The sequence below is a fragment of the Oncorhynchus mykiss genome, chromosome 1 (assembly GCF_013265735.2).
Source record: "Oncorhynchus mykiss isolate Arlee chromosome 1, USDA_OmykA_1.1, whole genome shotgun sequence".
NCBI classification, from domain to species: domain Eukaryota; kingdom Metazoa; phylum Chordata; class Actinopteri; order Salmoniformes; family Salmonidae; genus Oncorhynchus; species Oncorhynchus mykiss.
Window position 1 is genome coordinate 80,267,342 of NC_048565.1, and position 18,114 is coordinate 80,285,455.

Consider the following 18,114-nt stretch of genomic DNA (forward strand, 5'->3'; position numbering starts at 1 on the left):
AGGCGATCAGGGTTCTATACTACTGAAGCAGCTCATTTGAAAACAAACTGGGCATCATGGCGACATCCATGTTAATGTTATCGCCAATGTAAAAGTGAAATATCTAAAAGAGAAAATTTCTAAAAAATATCATTGCGAGTGTAAAAGTGAAAGGGGTCAAAGTATGTAAGTCTGTGTGTGTGTGTGTGTGTGTGTCAGGTAAGGTGACCTTGAGCATCTTGGACCCTCTTACAGTACTCACCTGTCAGATCCCAGCAGTCTGAAGATCCGTGTGTTATCAGAGATCTCCTGGGTGATCTGGAGTGCCGAAAGACAAAGTATAATTTAAGATCATATTGAAACACATACAACAGGATCATTGTTGTTATAAACAGGACCGGGACATGACAGAGGAAAGTCACCCTCTAGTGTACACAAACAAACCACTCCTCTCAGACAGCCACCCACCTACACGTCCTCCACTTACCTCATTGGTCTTGAAACTCCGCCCTTGCATACCATGCCTCCAAAACGCCAGAACACTATCTTGGAGACACACTGCAAAGACGCGTGGATGTTAGACTGACCACAAAAAGCACGGATACGAGCTGAGAAATGCTTCACATAAAAAACATTCTTAGGACATCGAATTATCTTTCTGCGTAGAGACGTACACACAGATGGAAAAATATGTCTTCAGCACCACAGGACCCAGTCTTTGGTGTCTTTGGGTATAGTGCAGTCTATAGTACAGTGTGCGTTTATAGTATAGTGTGTCTGTCTATAGTGTGTTTGCCTGTGTCTATAGTGTGTCTGCCTGTGTCTATAGTGTGTCTGTCTGTCTGTCTGTCTCTAGCGTCTAGAGAAGTGTGAATGCCGTGGTTATGGAAACGTACCTATCGCCTCGATCTGGAAGTTAAACGTCAGCTCAGCAGACAACTTCCTGCTGGACTTCAACCTTCCCTGTAGGTTCACGATCTTTATACACCCTGAGCAGAGAAAGTAGTTAATGGTTTCATTTACTTATGCAGAAGCTGGAATGTCTCATTTGAGAATAAAATGATTATTTGGGTTAGTCAAGTTGTTGCCGGGAGGTAAAACTGACTGTCGAGACAAACTAATATGGTGTCCCTCTCCAACTGGGTGACGTGGATGACACACGTCTGGGGCGTATCTGAGGGGACAGAAAAACAACTCATTAGAAACAATCATCGCCCTAATGAAGACCATCATCATCATCATCATCGCTGTGACGACCACCTTCCACTGACCAGCCTCTGTGAACCAGGAGGATGTTGAGTTGGGGTTGACCGTTCCGAAGCGGACCACTTGGCTGATCTCGGTGCCCTTGCTGACAGCCACACAGATGAGAGGGTACTGCTGCTCTGGTACCACCAGCATCTCAAACACCTCCAGAGGACAGGGCAGGGGGAAGTCGATGTTCTACAGGAAAGACCAAAGGAGATTTAGCATGCTGTTACACACCAGAAAGACAAGCAATGTTCTCACGCTACTTTAGCCAATCTAATAAGCAGCCTGAATAGGACTGCATTTGGTTATCCAAGCCAGATAGGGTCCATTATATCCCATTAGTCATCCTCAGTCAATCTGCCCCAGAATGACCTGAACTGACCCAAACACTGACTGACCTTGATGAGCATGAACTTCTGCATGGGCTCCACCCACTCCAGCAGAACCACACTGGACTGGAACGCTCCACACAGGTACTTGTGACCGCTGTATGGGTTCCTCACTGCACACAAACAAACACATTCAACGTCTCTCACAATCGGTCTTTGAACTCTGAGCTATACTCTATCAATATGTCTTATTATGCATTATGCATTATTCTGAACTATCCTCAACTTCTCTTATTTAATTGTACCTGTAAGTCAAGAATGTGGATAATATATGCCATTCAGCAGACGCGTTTATCCAAAGCGACTTCTGGTAGTGTGTGCACAGATTCGTAAGGGTAATCCACCTTCCTGAGCACTCACCTACGCAGCACTTTTGGCAACCTTTTGTGTCTGGAATCTTATTAGATACGGCAAACTTCCTACAAGGATCATAAGGGACAGAACTCGGTTTTATATGTATCCCGATAAACACCCCAAGTTCAAACCCAAATGAATGAAAATACTTCACATATCCTACCGTGGAATCATCTTGTCCGGGAGTTTGTGTGTAGGAATGGCCATGGGTAGCTTCTGCATTTGCCGGGCATGCTCGAACAGACCAGCTACATTATGAGAGTAGAGCTGGGAGGCTTTTCCTGCAGCAATAACAAAATGTATTTTCAGCTGGAGTTCTAAACCTTTAAAAAGGCAATTTATGACCCCAAAAATAAAATACAAGGTCGCTTCCAAAACACATGTTACAGGGCAAGATGATCTTTTTGGGGAAAGGGCAGACATCATCTAAACAGAGAAATTCCTGCCTCAATTTTCCAGAGTAAAAGTTTTGAAGTGCCTCTTAAATGTGTACCTTTATGTCAGAGAAATGTCAAAATGTCAGAGCAGCACATTACCCCTACTACTGCAAAACCATTCATAAATACAGAACGAACATCAAAGTAAGACACTATAGGTCCAAGTTAGTCTTACCAGATATAGAGAGCAAGCAGTTGTTCATAACATAAAGCCAAGTGCAACGCCGGGGAAAGAGCTGGGGACAGAAGGAGATTGAGAGAGCCAATGAAGATTTGAATACAACATTCAGAATCCTCCATTGAGGGAAAAAAAAGCATTGTGAGCTGTGAGATGTTTCTTCACCCAGAAGGGAAGAGAACAAACCTGCTCCATTGACGTCTCGTGCAGTTCATTCAGGTTCAAAGTGTAGATCCCCTCCTCAGCACCAAATATCAAATATTGGTCTGAAACAAAGACAAAACAAAGAGCCAATTAGTCGTGTTAACGGGATACTTCAGGATTTTGACAATGAAGGCCTTTATCTACTTTCCCAGACATAGATGAACTTGTGGATAAAAACATGTCTCTGCGTGCAGCTTAAAGGAAGTTTATGACGAGCATCAGCACAATTGCTAACTAGCGTTAGAAGCCCATGGTAACTGCTAGCATGCTAGTAGATACTAGAGACTTCCAGTCATTGTGCTAATGTTACTTAGCATTGACTCGCAAAAGTACCTCTAACTTCCTTCATACTGGATGCCTAAATAAAAACAGTATCCATGAGTTGGTACCCATCGGACTCTGGGGAAGTAGATAAAGTACTTCATTGCCAAAATCCTGAAGTATCCCTTTAATCAAAATCATCATCATGGCAATGATTCATCCAATAAGTCCTAACAATAAAGCTGTAAAAAGTGACACCCAAGTCACTGATAGGCTACGTTGTTTTCCCAGTGCCCTACCTCTGGTGTCTGGGTTGATCCAGGATGTGGCACAGTGGATTTTCAACGGGCAGCCGTTGAACACCTTGGAGAAACAGGCCCCCATCTGAGGAGCAGGAACGATGGCGGTTGGACAGTTAGAGGGAAGCCAAACACAATAGTAATCTTTTCTTGAAATGTCTTGTTTTGAAAGCTCCATTTTAGAGGTCAACACCATAGTTGACTTGGATTCATAATGTTTCAGTAAGTAGGCGTGTCTGTAAAGGCGGCATCATACTCACATGGACCTTGGGTGTGGGTGGGAGACCATTACTGATTGGCTTCTGAAAAGAGGGGGAGGAGATGCATACAGAGAGACACATAAGGTCAATGATCACTGGTCCACATTCGATTTAGATAAATGGTTTACTGGCTTTAATAATAATCAGTATGGTGATGCCCGAGTGTGAAAGGAATGTATTGAAATGTCAGTGTTAATAGGGAGAGTGTGTGGGATCTGGTGGCATTACGGGAATGTCCTTCTTGTCTTTCCGTATGGGGACACTAGGGGGCATGGTGGACTGCCTCTCTGCAGCACTGTCCTTCTCTCCATTCTGGTGAGAGCTCAATCCATTACCTGCAGCAGGAGACATGTTTATTACACTTACCTCGGTGAGTGTGTGCATGCCTCTGTGTGTGTGTGTGTGTGTGGTATTTCACACGCATTAGATTAAAGCGGCATTTACACAGGCAGTCTAATTCGGATCTTTAGCCCAATTATAAGCAAAAGAGCAGTCTGAGGTCAAAAGACAAATGAGTGGAAAAAGCTCAGAATTGGGCTGCCTGAAGACAGTAGCTCAATGGTGTGAGTGTTCTACTGAGACGTACACACATATGCTAAAATCGAATTACTACTAGTCAGTATTAATGGAATATATTTGGTTAGGATTACAAGAGTGGGACATCTCTCAAACTAAATGATTCGATCATGCTAACACACTGAGCTGAGAGTTCCATTACATTTGGATTGATCATGGACAACATGTGATATCAACAATGGGAGAGAGGAGGCAGGAGATTGGTTACAGACAAAGTCACATGACTGCAGCAACACAACACTGCACTCAGAAAGTATTCAGAGCTCTTGACTTTCTCCACATTTTGTTACGTTACAGCCATATTCTAAAATGTATTAAATTGTTTTCCCCCCCTCATCAATCTACACACAATACCCCATAATGACAAAGCAAAAACTCTATTTTTGTATTTTTTGTGTGCAAATTTGTAAAAATAAACTGAAAAATCACATAAAATGTACATAAGTATTCAGACCCTTTACTCAGTACTCTGTTGAAGCACGTTTGGCAGCGATTACAGCCTCGACTCTTCTTGGGTATGACGCTACAAACTTGGCACACCTGTATTTGGGGAGGTCTGTCAGGTTGGATGGAGAGTGTTGCTGCACAGATATTTTCAGGTCTCGCCAGAGATGTTCGATCGGGTTCAAGTCTGGGCTCTGGCTGGGCCACTCAAGGACATTCAGAGACTTGTCCCGAAGCCACTCCTGCGTTGTCTTGGCTGTGTGCTTTGGGTCGTTGTCCTGTTGGAAGGTGAATCTTCGTCGCAGTCTGATGTCCTGAGTGCTCTGGAGCAGGTTTTCTCTGTACTTTGCTCCGTTCATCTTTGCCTCGATCGTTATTAGTTTCCCAGTCCCTGCCACTGAAAAACATCCCCACAGCATGATGCTGCCACCACCATACTTCACCGTAGGGATGGTGCCTGGTTACCTCCAGATGTGACGCTTGGCTTTTAGGCAAACTCGAAGCGGGCTGTCATGTGCCTTTTACTGAGGAGTGGCTTCCGTCTGGCCACTCTACCACAAAGGCCTGATTGGTGAACTGCTGCAGAGATAGAAGAACCTTCCGGAAGGACAACCATCTCTACAGAGAAACTCTGGAGCTCTGTCAGAGTGTCCATCGGGTTCTTGGTCACCTCCTGACCAAGGCCCTTCTCCCTTGATTGCTCAGTTTGACCGGTGGCCAGCTCTAGGAATAGTCTTGGTGGTTCCAAACTTCTTCCATTTAAGAATGATGGAGGCCACTATGTTCTTGGGGTCCTTCAATGCTGCAGACATTTTTTGGTACCCTTCCCCATATCTGTGCCTCGGCACAATCCTGTCTAGGAGCTCTATGGACATGGCTTGGTTTCTGCTCTGACATGCACTGTCAACTATGGGGCCTTTATATAGACAGGTGTGTGCCTTTACAAATCATGTCCAATCAATTGAATTTACCGCAGGTGGACTGCAATCAAGTTGTAGAAACATCAAGGATGATCAATGGAAACAGGATGCACCTGAGCTCAATTTCGAGTCTCATAGCAAAGGGTCTGAATACTTAAATAAGGTATCTTTTTAACAAATTTGCAAACATTTCTAAAAACCTGTTTTCCCTTTGTCATTATGGGGTATTGTGTGTAGCCTGCTGAGGATTTTTATTTAATTTAATACATTTAATACAGTCTGTAACGTAACAAAATGTGGAAAAGGACAAGGGGTCTGAATACTTTCCGAAGGAACTGTACACATCCACAGACAGAGAGACAGACAGACAGAGGAAAGGGGGAGGGAGGGAGAGAGAGAAGGTGCGAGACACTACAGACGCTGATTGATGGGACTAACAACCAATCAGGGAGGAGTGACGTCTACGGGGCTACCAATCGGCCGGCCTTACTCTCTTCTTCCTCCTCCTCCTCCAACACATCTTCCAACTCCTCTTCCGTGTGTGGGGCATGAAGCCACTCCCAGAAATGCCTAAAGCTCCCAGCATCATTCCCCTCGGGCTCTGAGCCAGCCTGGCTCTGTGTACTCTCGTTACCTAGGCTACTGCGTCTGTGGGGGGGCAGGCGTGGGGGTGGAGGGCGGGGGGGTACATTTGAGGCGGGTCGGGCGGGGCTCTCGGGTACGGGGCAGCGCTTGATGGTCCCCCCTCCGCCTACATCATCCTCTCCCTGGGACGGGCTCTCCTGGGGCGGACAGATAGATTTGGGCTGGAGGGAGAGTGGGAGAAAATGGAGAGGAGACACAGAGACAGAGAGTAAGAGAGACAAAGACAGCAGAAAGGTAGACAATCTCTAGAGGTTGATTAATGCTTGCCCTTTTATTCCTAATTTGTCTCTGCTGCCCATCTTACAAATGTAATGTCAATAGTTTGAATTAGCTTTGAGAGAAAATATTGATGTATGCAACACTGATTTTTGCTTGAGGGTCCTTTCCACTAAATAGTAGTCTTGGTTGTTTGATCGTGCTCCAAAATGCTGCATGCTGTATGATATATCCCGGTGGTCCTACCTTGGGGGGAAGTGGGGGTGGGACTTTCGGCCTCATGATGGTACTGTGTTTGCTAGAGGGAAAGAGATTGAGGTAGGGTTAGTTTTGTAAGACAGTGACAAGATTCAGAAGGTTCCACATATTGACAGTTATAAAACAATGTTGTCACATTAAGTGTTAACACAGAATGACAGACACAGTGACAGACTATCACTAACAACATGGTCTCCTATCACAACACAGTGTTAGACAACTAAGTAACACAACGTAGTTTTAGACAACAGCGCAGTTGTGGGTAAAGACAACAAAGGTCTGTCAACCCCCGAAAGCACCATAAGACAACTGACACACAAGATGTTAGCATTCCCTTGAACAGGATATCCCAAAAGCCCAGTCAATGTAATGTGTATGTACAGTATGATCCAATCAGATACCACTCAATCATGACAGACACAGACATGGCACCAATCAAAATGAGTCACAAGATCAACGTCACCATGAGAGAACACAAACCAAGTAGCACTGGGTTAAACCAGAGGGATGGGGACTCATAGCAAGGCAAAGAGGCCAAGAGGCAAAATGAAGCTGCTCTCCTTTCAACCACTGGGGGGAGACACTGAGACAAGGGGAAATTAACTCAACTACACAACTAGGGTAACATAATGACACTTAAACTACATAAAGGTACAGCATAACTAAAGAACTACAGTGCTATATAATTAAACCAAATAGGAATATATGTCTTACTAAACCTTAATACTATATTTTGCTAATTTTACATGTAGGGCTGGGAGATTTCAATATAGACTATGTAACTAGATAAGGCTTATACTAAGTAATTAAGTCAGTGTATAAGTCATGCTTTGTTGAAGCTCACGGTGTCAGGTGATCTCACAGGGCAGCCTGCACTGACTAAGCATTGAACAACAATGGACACAACATAATCAAGCCATAACGCAGCAGTCAGAGCAGATACATTTAGCTTGACACTGATTGGCTGGATTAGTCCTGCGTTAACACTGATTGGCTGCTGGGGTGGGCGCGGTTAGGGCGCGTCAGCAAATCAAAAACCAGAGCAGTTGCAGGTGGAGTCCTGTGGGGCGTGGCCTAACTCACCTCTGCTTAAGCTCCTCCTCCACTGATTTGAGAAGACTCCTGTCAAGTAACGAGTGAAACGAACGAAGGAGAAGTTAAAAATGGAGGACAAAAAGTGTCAACTCAGTGACAGAATCGCACATGACATGAGTAAAGGTGTTATTTCTCAGAGGGGGGTTCTGACCTAATTTAACACAACATTTTTTTATGCTACAGGGCAAAAACCCATGGAAACCGCAGAGAAGATTAATTCAGCGTACTTGAATGTGATAGTGTGTGAGTTTCATCCCAGCTGAGATGACGTCATAACCCATTGAATATTTACCTTAGCCACTCAAAGTTGTACACTCACCTGGGATGTGTAAAGCTGTCAGATCAGCTATGTGTAAGCAACAGTGTGTTTGTGTATGCACGTGGGTGTGCATGAGAGAAAATGTGAATATGAATCCTATGAGGCTGTCCAGTGGGAGAAGGAATGTGGACATCAATTGTTCAGTAATCAGATAACAGAATACGATTCAGAGTGCCTCAGATCTGGAAGGAGTGGCTTTTTCAATAATCCTTGTCTGATTTATCCTATACACTGAAAACACACCACCTATCAATCCATCCCATCCTGCTATGGAGCAGATCATTCTAGGTGTAAGCAGCAGCGAGTCTGTCTATGTTACTACACCCCCCCCTTACAGGGCACTTCTTCTGAGCTGAGTTCCAGGAAAGGTGTCATGAATAAATGATCAGACGCATCAGATGCCTTCCTCTCTACAGGAAGTCACCTCTCAGTACCACACCACCATCTGCTCGGGGTAATCTCTACACAGATAAAACAGGAGGACAGGAGCGGGGGAGGAAGGGAGAGCGGGGGAGGAAGGGAGAGCGGGGGAGGTGAGGACAAGAGAAGGTGAAGAAGAGAGGAGAGCTGGAGAGGCAAGGAGAAGAGATACAGGAGAGATAGGGAGGAAAGACGATAAAGCTTAGGGAAGGGACAGGAAGAACAGAGGATGAAAGGTGGAGGAAGAGGAGTAGAAACCCAGAAAGAGTGACTTACTTGTTCCCTCCCACCAGGCTTGGAGATTCCTGTCCATAGTCCCGTTGAAGATCCTAGAAGGAGGCATATCACAATTACAGGACTGTTTCTGAAACACGACGACACACAGTCAATGTGGAAAGGCACCATGGCTGAGGTTACCTACTGTACAGCATCAACTATATTAAGAGCTGAGACACATGCATACACACAACACCTACAACCACTTAGAGATTGTGTGGAGAGAGACGAGGCTGAGTGTGGTGTAACCTCAATGACTCCCTGGTCACACTGGTGACACTAATGAACAAGCCATCCAGGACGTTACAGGACCTTGACTCCGTGAGAATAACCTCAGGGGCTGGCAAGGTTGATGACACTATAGGTCAGAGGTCACCACTGCAGTGGTGCTTAGAGAAAAAACACTGAAATATGATAGTTTCTAATTATGAAAGATGTTTTTAATGTGCATGTGCGATATAAGTTAAGGGATATGACAGCATTTTGCACTATGGAACACACACACACAGATGAGTATGTTATGTGAGTGATATGAATAGAAAATATACTGTATAGAGGTATCTCAGCAGAATTAGCTGCAACGGTATGGGCGAAGGGTGACGTGTGTGTGTGTGTGTGTGTGTGTGTGTGTGTGTGTGTACTGCATCAATGTGATTGACTTTACTGAACAGTATTATTACGGGTAGGGTTGCACATTTTGGGACATATTCAGAGGTGGAAACTTTCCGTGGGAATTAATGGGAATATATGGGAATTAACGCAAATTAATATTAATATCATTTAAATGTAGATGTTTTTTTGCATTGGATATATTTACCATATCATATGGAGACAGAAACATAAACCTTTTACCTTATAATAAGTAGACATAATTGCAAATGATTAAATCCTTTCCAATAGAAAAAATAAATAAATAAATTGACAATTAAATGAGTTGACTCTTCACACGGGATGATTTCACTGAACAACAAAAGAAAGGGAATGTTGAATGATCCCCAATGATCCATCACATCTCCCAAAAACGTTTTCAACATACATCTGTAAAATTATAGTCTAGAAACTAAAGATTTGGTTGTCTTCCTCTCAGGCTTCCATGTCTTCTCCCTGGACCTCCTCAATGTCCACCTCTTGAACATCAGCCTCTGAGCCTCATCTTCACGGTCACTTTCCAACCTTGTTGAGGATGGCTTGTTGTCAGGCCATGTCTCAAATTTGCCCGGACGGCCACCAATATTTCAACCCTTGTATTGGTCAGCCTGTTGTGTGCTTCGGTGTGTGTGTGTTTCCAAACAAGGACCAGAGGGGGCTGATGTTGGTGGGATTTGGAGGATGATGGAGGCAACAGGGGAAAGAGCCTCAGATCCACAAAGTCCCTTCCACCAGGTGGCTGATATGTTGGCACGACTGCCATATTGCATCTCCATCCCAAAGCCCTTGCTTGGAAGTGTACTGCGCCAGACTGCCAAGAACCTTGCCCTCATCCAGGCCAAGGTGGCGAGACACGGTAGTGATGACACCATAGGCCTTGTTGATCTCTGCACCAGACAGGATGCTCTTGCCAGCATACTTGGGGCCAACATGTACACTGCGGGGTGTATGGGCTTCAGGCAGAAGTCTTCATGCTTTTTGATGTATTTCAGAACTGCAGTTTCCTCTGCTTGGAGCAACAGTGAAGTGGGCAGGGCAGTACGGATTTCTTCTCTGACATCTGCAAGCAGAGTCTGAACATCAGATAGGATGGCATTGTCTCCCTCAATCCGTGCAATGGCTACTGCTATAGGTTTCAGGAGTTTCAGGCTGCTTATCACTCTCTCCCAAAATACATCATCCAGGAGGATCCTCTTGATGAGGCTGTCCATATCGGCAGACTGTGATATGGCCATTGCTTGGAGAGACTCCATCCCCTCCAGGAGATTGTCAAACATGATGACAACACCACCCAAACAGGTATTGATGGGTAGCTTCAATGTGGTGCTCTTATTCTTCTCACTTTGCTTGGTGAGGTAGATTGCTGCTATAACTTCATGACCCTTCACATACCTAACCATTTCCTTGGCTCTCTTGTAGAGTGTATCTATTGTTTTCAGTGCCATAATGTCCTTGATGAGCAGATTCAATGCATAAGCAGCACAGCCAATGGGTGTGATGTGAGGGTAGGACTCCTCCACAGACCAAGCAACCTTCATGTTCGCAGCATTGTCTGTCACCAGTGCAAATACCTTCTGTGGTCCAAGGTCATTGATGACTGCCTTCAGCTCATCTGCAATTGCAGAGACCGGTGTGTCTGTTGTCCCTTGTGTCTGTGCTCTTGTAGAATACTGGTCAAGAGGTGGAGATGATGTAGTTAATTATTCCTTGCCCACGAATATTCGACCACCCATCAGAGATGATTGCAATACAGTCTGCTTTCTCTGTGATTTGCTTGACCTTCACTTGAACTCTGTTGGACTCTGCATCCAGCAAAATAGTAGATTAAGCATGTCTGGTTGGAGGGGTGTATGCTGGGCAAAGCACATTCAGAAATCTATTCCATTACACATGGCCTGTGAGCATCAGAGGTGAACCAGTTGCATAAACAGCTCAAGCCAGACATTCATCAGCATTTCTCTGACTACGTTCCTCCATTGAGTCAAAAAAACTTCTGATTCCAGGAGGACCATGAGCTGTTGCTATCGATAAGGTGTCGGATTCATCATTTTCACCTCGAATAGAAGTAGAGGGACTTTTGTCAGAGGTTGCTTGTTGTGAGCTCTGAGGGAACTTTATGAACTTGGCCAGATGATTCTGAATCTTTGTTGCATTCTTCACATATGATTTGGCACAATATTTGCAAACGTACACAGCTTTTCCTTCTACATTAGCTGCAGTGAAATGTCTCCACACATCAGATAGTGCCCGTGGCATTTTCCTGTAAAGATTATTTAAAAAATGAGTAAATAAAAACCAAAGACAATTCCATGTACAGATAAATAGTTAAGCAGTTAGATTAAACAACTCCTTTGTAAGATAAAAAAAATGATGTAATTAAACATATATGGAAACAGGTGAATTAACACTCCTCAGTTAGCAGGCTCAAGCAAGCTAAAATTCCACATGGTAGCAAAAACTAACTAGCAGAAATTGTTAATAAGTTAGAAATGATTTAAAACACACTTTGCAGTAGGCTACTATTTACTAGTTAACAAAAAAATAATGTAATATATGTCATATAAAATATTTTCACCCCACCCAGTATTGTAATCAAAATTTACCAGAAAGCATGTAGTCATTGGCTCAGACAGTGTAGTGTGGGCTCAATAGCATCTCATTAGTGTGCAAGATCTTGAGCATCAGCTGTACATGTGATGGAAGAACGCACTGCTCATGTGATGGAAGAATGCACTGTTCATGCAGAGGGTTACAATTCTATTGAATTGGGGATAGTTTAACCAAAATATGCCACAAGACCTAGAATTGCCTTATGTGTATCCCACAAAAAAGGTTCACTGTTATAACATAACGTTTTTGATGAATTTAAGCAAAATTCCCCAAATTCCAGGGCTCAACTTCCCATGGAAATAGTCCGGAAGAAGTCTGGAAGTTTACCAGAAAGTTTTACGACCATTTGCAACCCTAAATGCGGGTCCCTCAGATCAGAGGACATATCGATTTTACCGGTATTCCCCCTTCACAGCTAAGTGACAGACTGTGACTCCTACGGACCAACACACCACAAACTGACAGCCATACTACATTCAGCCAAAGAGAGCTCAGCTAACATATTCTTACTCATGCTAACAAACTGCCATATCCTGCTGCCTCAGTCACATCAACAAATCCCCCAGTATTCATATGAGGGAAAGAAATGAGGTCTAACGAGTTAAACTGTGACTGTGGAGTCCGTGGTCTGAGTCAGCAGTAATATTTGGCAGAAGGAGACAGGGGGGACTGGTAATGGCAACGTAGGGCTTGATCTGTTCCCGCTCTAATAGGCCATGGCCTCAGGGGTCTAAGTCAGTCACACATGTTTTCCCTATGAGGACGTTCATCCATCTCTCTTCCCCCATCTCTCTCTATCCATCTCATCTCTCTACAGAGACATCCCTCTCCCTACAGTACAGTCGTGGTTGAGAATGACACAAATATTAATTTCCACAACGTTTGCTGCTTCAGTGTCGTTAGATATTTTGTCAGATGTTACTATGGAATACTGAAGTATAATAACAATAATTTCATAAGTGTCAAAGGCTTTTATTGACAATTACATGAAGTTGATGCAAAGAGTCAATATTTGCAGTGTTGACCCTTCTTTTTCAAGACCTCTGTAATCTGCCCTGGCATGCTGCCAATTAACTTCTGGGCCACATCCTGACTGATGGCAGCCCATTCTTGCATAATTATTGCTTGGAGTTTGTGGGTTTTTTTTTGTCCACCCGCCTCTTGAGGATTGACCACAAGTTCTCAATGGGATTAAGGCCTGGGGAGTTTCCTGGCCATGGACCCAAAATATCAATGTTTTCTTCCCCGAGCCACTTAGTTATCACTTTTGCCTTATGGCAAGGTGCTCCATCATGCTGGAGAAAGCATTGTTCGTCACCAAACTGTTCCTGGATGGTTGGGAGAAGTTGCTCTCGGAGGATGTGTTGGTACCATTCTTTATTCATGGCTGTGTTCTTTGGCAAAATTGTGAGTGAGCCCACTCCCTTGGCTGAGAAGCAACCCCACACATGAATGGTCTCAGGATGCTTTACTGTTGGCATGACACAGGACTGATGGTAGCGCTCACCTTGTCTTCTCCGGACAAGCCATTTTCCGGATGCCCCAAACAATCGGAAAGGGAATATATCAGAGAAAAATACTTTACCCCAGTTCTCAGCAGTCCAATCTCTGTACCTTTTGCAGAATATTAGTCTGTCCCTGATGTTTTTCGTGGAGAGAAGTGGCTTCTTTGCTGCCCTTCTTGACACCAGGCCATCCTCCAAAAGTCTTCACCTCACTGTGTGTGCAGATGCACTCACACCTGCCTGCTGCCATTCCTGAGCAAGCTCTGTACTGGTGGTGCCCCGATCCCGCAGCTGAATCAACTTTAGGAGATGGTGCTGGTGCTTGCTGGACTTTCTTGGGCGCCCTGAAGCCTTCTTCACAACAATTGAACCGCTCTCCTTGAAGTTCTTGATGATCCAATAAATGGTTGATTTAGGTGCAATATCTGGCAGCAATATGCTTGCCTGTGAAGCCCTTTTTGTGCAAAGCAATGATGACGACACGTGTTTCCTTGCAGGTAACCATGGATGACAGAGGAAGAACAATGATGCCTCTCTCTCTATACAGTTTTTCTCCCATCCCCCCCATTCCTCCCTCTCTATAAAGGTTTTCCCCATCCCTCCATTCCTCCCTCATTAGTTTTTCCCCCATCCCTCCCTCTATACAGTTTTCCCCCATCCCTCCCTCTATACAGTTTTCCCCCATCCCTCCCTCTATACAGTTTTCCCCCATCCCTCCCTCTATACAGTTTTCCCCCATCCCTCCCTCTATACAGTTTTCCCCCATCCCTCCATTCCTCTCTCTATACAGTTTTCCCCCATCCCTCCCTCTATACAGTTTTCCCCCATCCCTCCATTCCTCCCTCTATACAGTTTTCCCCCATCCCTCCCTCTATACAGTTTTCCCCCATCCCTCCATTCCTCCCTCTATACAGTTTTCCCCCATCCCTCCCTCTATACAGTTTTCCCCCATCCCTCCCTCTATACAGTTTTCCCCCATCCCTCCCTCTATACAGTTTTCCCCCATCCCTCCATTCCTCCCTCTATACAGTTTTCCCCCATCCCTCCATTCCTCCCTCTATACAGTTTTCCCCCATTCCTCCCTCTATACAGTTTTCCCCCATCCCTCCCTCTATACAGTTTTCCCCATCCCTCCATCCCTCCCTCTATACAGTTTTCCCCCATCCCTCCCTCTATACAGTTTTCCCCCATCCCTCTCTCTATACAGTTTTCCCCCATCCCTCCATTCCTCTCTCTATACAGTTTTCCCCCATCCCTCCCTCTATACAGTTTTCCCCCATCCCTCCCTCTATACAGTTTTCCCCCATCCCTCCCTCTATACAGTTTTCCCCCATCCCTCCCTCTATACAGTTTTCCCCCATCCCTCCCTCTATACAGTTTTCCCCCATTCCTCCCTCTATACAGTTTTCCCCCATTCCTCCCTCTATACAGTTTTCCCCATCCCTCCCTCTATACAGTTTTCCCCCATCCCTCCATCCCTCCCTCTATACAGTTTTCCCCCATCCCTCTCTCTATACAGTTTTCCCCCATCCCTCCCTCTATACAGTTTTCCCCCATCCCTCCCTCTATACAGTTTTCCCCCATCCCTCCCTCTATACAGTTTTCCCCCATCCCTCCATTCCTCTCTCTATACAGTTTTCCCCCATCCCTCCCTCTATACAGTTTTCCCCCATCCCTCCATTCCTCCCTCTATACAGTTTTCCCCCATCCCTCCCTCTATACAGTTTTCCCCCATCCCTCCATTCCTCCCTCTATACAGTTTTCCCCCATCCCTCCCTCTATACAGTTTTCCCCCATCCCTCCCTCTATACAGTTTTCCCCCATCCCTCCCTCTATACAGTTTTCCCCCATCCCTCCATTCCTCCCTCTATACAGTTTTCCCCCATCCCTCCATTCCTCCCTCTATACAGTTTTCCCCCATTCCTCCCTCTATACAGTTTTCCCCCATCCCTCCCTCTATACAGTTTTCCCCATCCCTCCATCCCTCCCTCTATACAGTTTTCCCCCATCCCTCCCTCTATACAGTTTTCCCCCATCCCTCTCTCTATACAGTTTTCCCCCATCCCTCCATTCCTCTCTCTATACAGTTTTCCCCCATCCCTCCCTCTATACAGTTTTCCCCCATCCCTCCCTCTATACAGTTTTCCCCCATCCCTCCCTCTATACAGTTTTCCCCCATCCCTCCCTCTATACAGTTTTCCCCCATCCCTCCCTCTATACAGTTTTCCCCCATTCCTCCCTCTATACAGTTTTCCCCCATTCCTCCCTCTATACAGTTTTCCCCATCCCTCCCTCTATACAGTTTTCCCCCATCCCTCCATCCCTCCCTCTATACAGTTTTCCCCCATCCCTCTCTCTATACAGTTTTCCCCCATCCCTCCCTCTATACAGTTTTCCCCCATCCCTCCATTCCTCTCTCTATACAGTTTTCCCCCATCCCTCCCTCTATACAGTTTTCACCCATCCCTCCCTCTATACAGTTTTCCCCCATCCCTCCCTCTATACAGTTTTTCCCCATCCCTCCCTCTATACAGTTTTCCCCCATTCCTCCCTCTATACAGTTTTCCCCCATCCCTCCCTCTATACAGTTTTCCCCCATCCCTCCATTCCTCCCTCTATACAGTTTTCCCCCATCCCTCCCTCTATACAGTTTTCCCCCATTCCTCCCTCTATACAGTTTTCCCCCATCCCTCCCTCTATACAGTTTTCCCCCATCCCTCCCTCTATACAGTTTTCCCCCATTCCTCCCTCTATACAGGTTTCCCCCATCCCTCCCTCTATACAGTTTTCCCCCATCCCTCCCTCTATACAGTTTTTCCCCATCCCTCCCTCTATACAGTTTTCCCCCATTCCTCCCTCTATACAGTTTTCCCCCATCCCTCCCTCTATACAGTTTTCCCCCATCCCTCCATTCCTCCCTCTATACAGTTTTCCCCCATCCCTCCCTCTATACAGTTTTCCCCCATTCCTCCCTCTATACAGTTTTCCCCCATCCCTCCCTCTATACAGTTTTCCCCCATCCCTCCCTCTATACAGTTTTCCCCCATTCCTCCCTCTATACAGGTTTCCCCCATCCCTCCCTCTATACAGTTTTCCCCCATCCCTCCATTCCTCCCTCTATACAGTTTTCCCCCATCCCTCCCTCTATACAGTTTTCCCCCATTCCTCCCTCTATACAGTTTTCCCCCATCCCTCCCTCTATACAGTTTTCCCCCATCCCTCCCTCTATACAGTTTTCCCCCATCCCTCCATTCCTCCCTCTATACAGTTTTCCCCCATTCCTCCCTCTATACAGTTTTCCCCCATTCCTCCCTCTATACAGTTTTCCCCCATTCCTCCCTCTCTATAAAGGTTTTCCCCATCCCTCCATTCCTCCCTCATTAGTTTTTCCCCCATCCCTCCCTCTATACAGTTTTCCCCCATCCCTCCCTCTATACAGTTTTCCCCCATCCCTCCCTCTATACAGTTTTCCCCCATCCCTCCATTCCTCCCTCTATACAGTTTTCCCCCATCCCTCCATTCCTCCCTCTATACAGTTTTCCCCCATCCCTCCCTCTATACAGTTTTCCCCCATCCCTCCCTCTATACAGTTTTCCCCCATCCCTCCCTCTATACAGTTTTCCCCCATCCCTCCCTCTATACAGTTTTCCCCCATCCCTCCCTCTATACAGTTTTCCCCCATCCCTCCCTCTATACAGTTTTCCCCCATCCCTCCCTCTATACAGTTTTCCCCCATCCCTCCCTCTATACAGTTTTCCCCCATTCCTCCCTCTATACAGTTTTCCCCCATCCCTCCCTCTATACAGTTTTCCCCCATCCCTCTCTCTATACAGTTTTCCCCCATCCCTCCCTCTATACAGTTTTCCCCCATCCCTCCCTCTATACAGTTTTCCCCCATCCCTCCCTCTATACAGTTTTCCCCCATCCCTCCATTCCTCCCTCTATACAGTTTTCCCCCATCCCTCCCTCTATACAGTTTTCCCCCATCCCTCCCTCTATACAGTTTTCCCCCATCCCTCCATTCCTCCCTCTATACAGTTTTCCCCCATCCCTCCCTCTATACAGTTTTCCCCCATCCCTCCATTCCTCTCTCTATACAGTTTTCCCCCATCCCTCCCTCTATACAGTTTTCCCCCATCCCTCCCTCTATACAGTTTTCCCCCATCCCTCCATTCCTCCCTCTATACAGTTTTCCCCCATCCCTCCCTCTATACAGTTTTCCCCCATCCCTCCCTCTATACAGTTTTCCCCCATCCCTCCATTCCTCCCTCTATACAGTTTTCCCCCATCCCTCCCTCTATACAGTTTTCCCCCATCCCTCCCTCTATACAGTTTTCCCCCATCCCTCCCTCTATACAGTTTTCCCCCATCCCTCCCTCTATACAGTTTTCCCCCATCCCTCCCTCTATACAGTTTTCCCCCATCCCTCCCTCTATACAGTTTTCCCCCATCCCTCCCTCTATACAGTTTTCCCCCATTCCTCCCTCTATACAGTTTTCCCCCATCCCTCCCTCTATACAGTTTTCCCCCATCCCTCCCTCTATACAGTTTTCCCCCATCCCTCCATTCC

The 18,114-nt window shown here is 45.8% G+C and overlaps 1 protein-coding gene across 11 annotated transcripts in view; it reads right to left on the minus strand.

Moving 5' to 3' along the window:
- The window catches only part of LOC110530293 (mitogen-activated protein kinase kinase kinase kinase 3), an 83,204-nt gene that overhangs the window by 702 nt on the left and 64,388 nt on the right, over window positions 1-18,114 (minus strand). For 9 of the 11 annotated variants that reach the window (XM_021613297.2, XM_021613291.2, XM_021613282.2 and 6 more), the window contains 17 exons: window positions 8,782-8,834; window positions 7,755-7,793; window positions 6,660-6,711; window positions 6,187-6,358; window positions 3,841-3,947; window positions 3,613-3,654; window positions 3,353-3,437; window positions 2,775-2,854; window positions 2,586-2,646; window positions 2,137-2,254; window positions 1,980-2,038; window positions 1,629-1,732; window positions 1,251-1,422; window positions 1,085-1,153; window positions 876-968; window positions 467-537; window positions 242-297 (listed from right to left, as the gene is read on the minus strand). In XM_021613297.2, coding sequence (XP_021468972.1) covers window positions 242-297; window positions 467-537; window positions 876-968; window positions 1,085-1,153; window positions 1,251-1,422; window positions 1,629-1,732; window positions 1,980-2,038; window positions 2,137-2,254; window positions 2,586-2,646; window positions 2,775-2,854; window positions 3,353-3,437; window positions 3,613-3,654; window positions 3,841-3,947; window positions 6,187-6,358; window positions 6,660-6,711; window positions 7,755-7,793; window positions 8,782-8,834 — 1,433 coding nt within the window. The remainder of the gene's footprint in view (window positions 1-241; window positions 298-466; window positions 538-875; window positions 969-1,084; window positions 1,154-1,250; window positions 1,423-1,628; window positions 1,733-1,979; window positions 2,039-2,136; window positions 2,255-2,585; window positions 2,647-2,774; window positions 2,855-3,352; window positions 3,438-3,612; window positions 3,655-3,840; window positions 3,948-6,186; window positions 6,359-6,659; window positions 6,712-7,754; window positions 7,794-8,781; window positions 8,835-18,114) is intronic. The other 2 variants (XM_036986528.1, XM_036986501.1) reach the window with 1 other exon arrangement.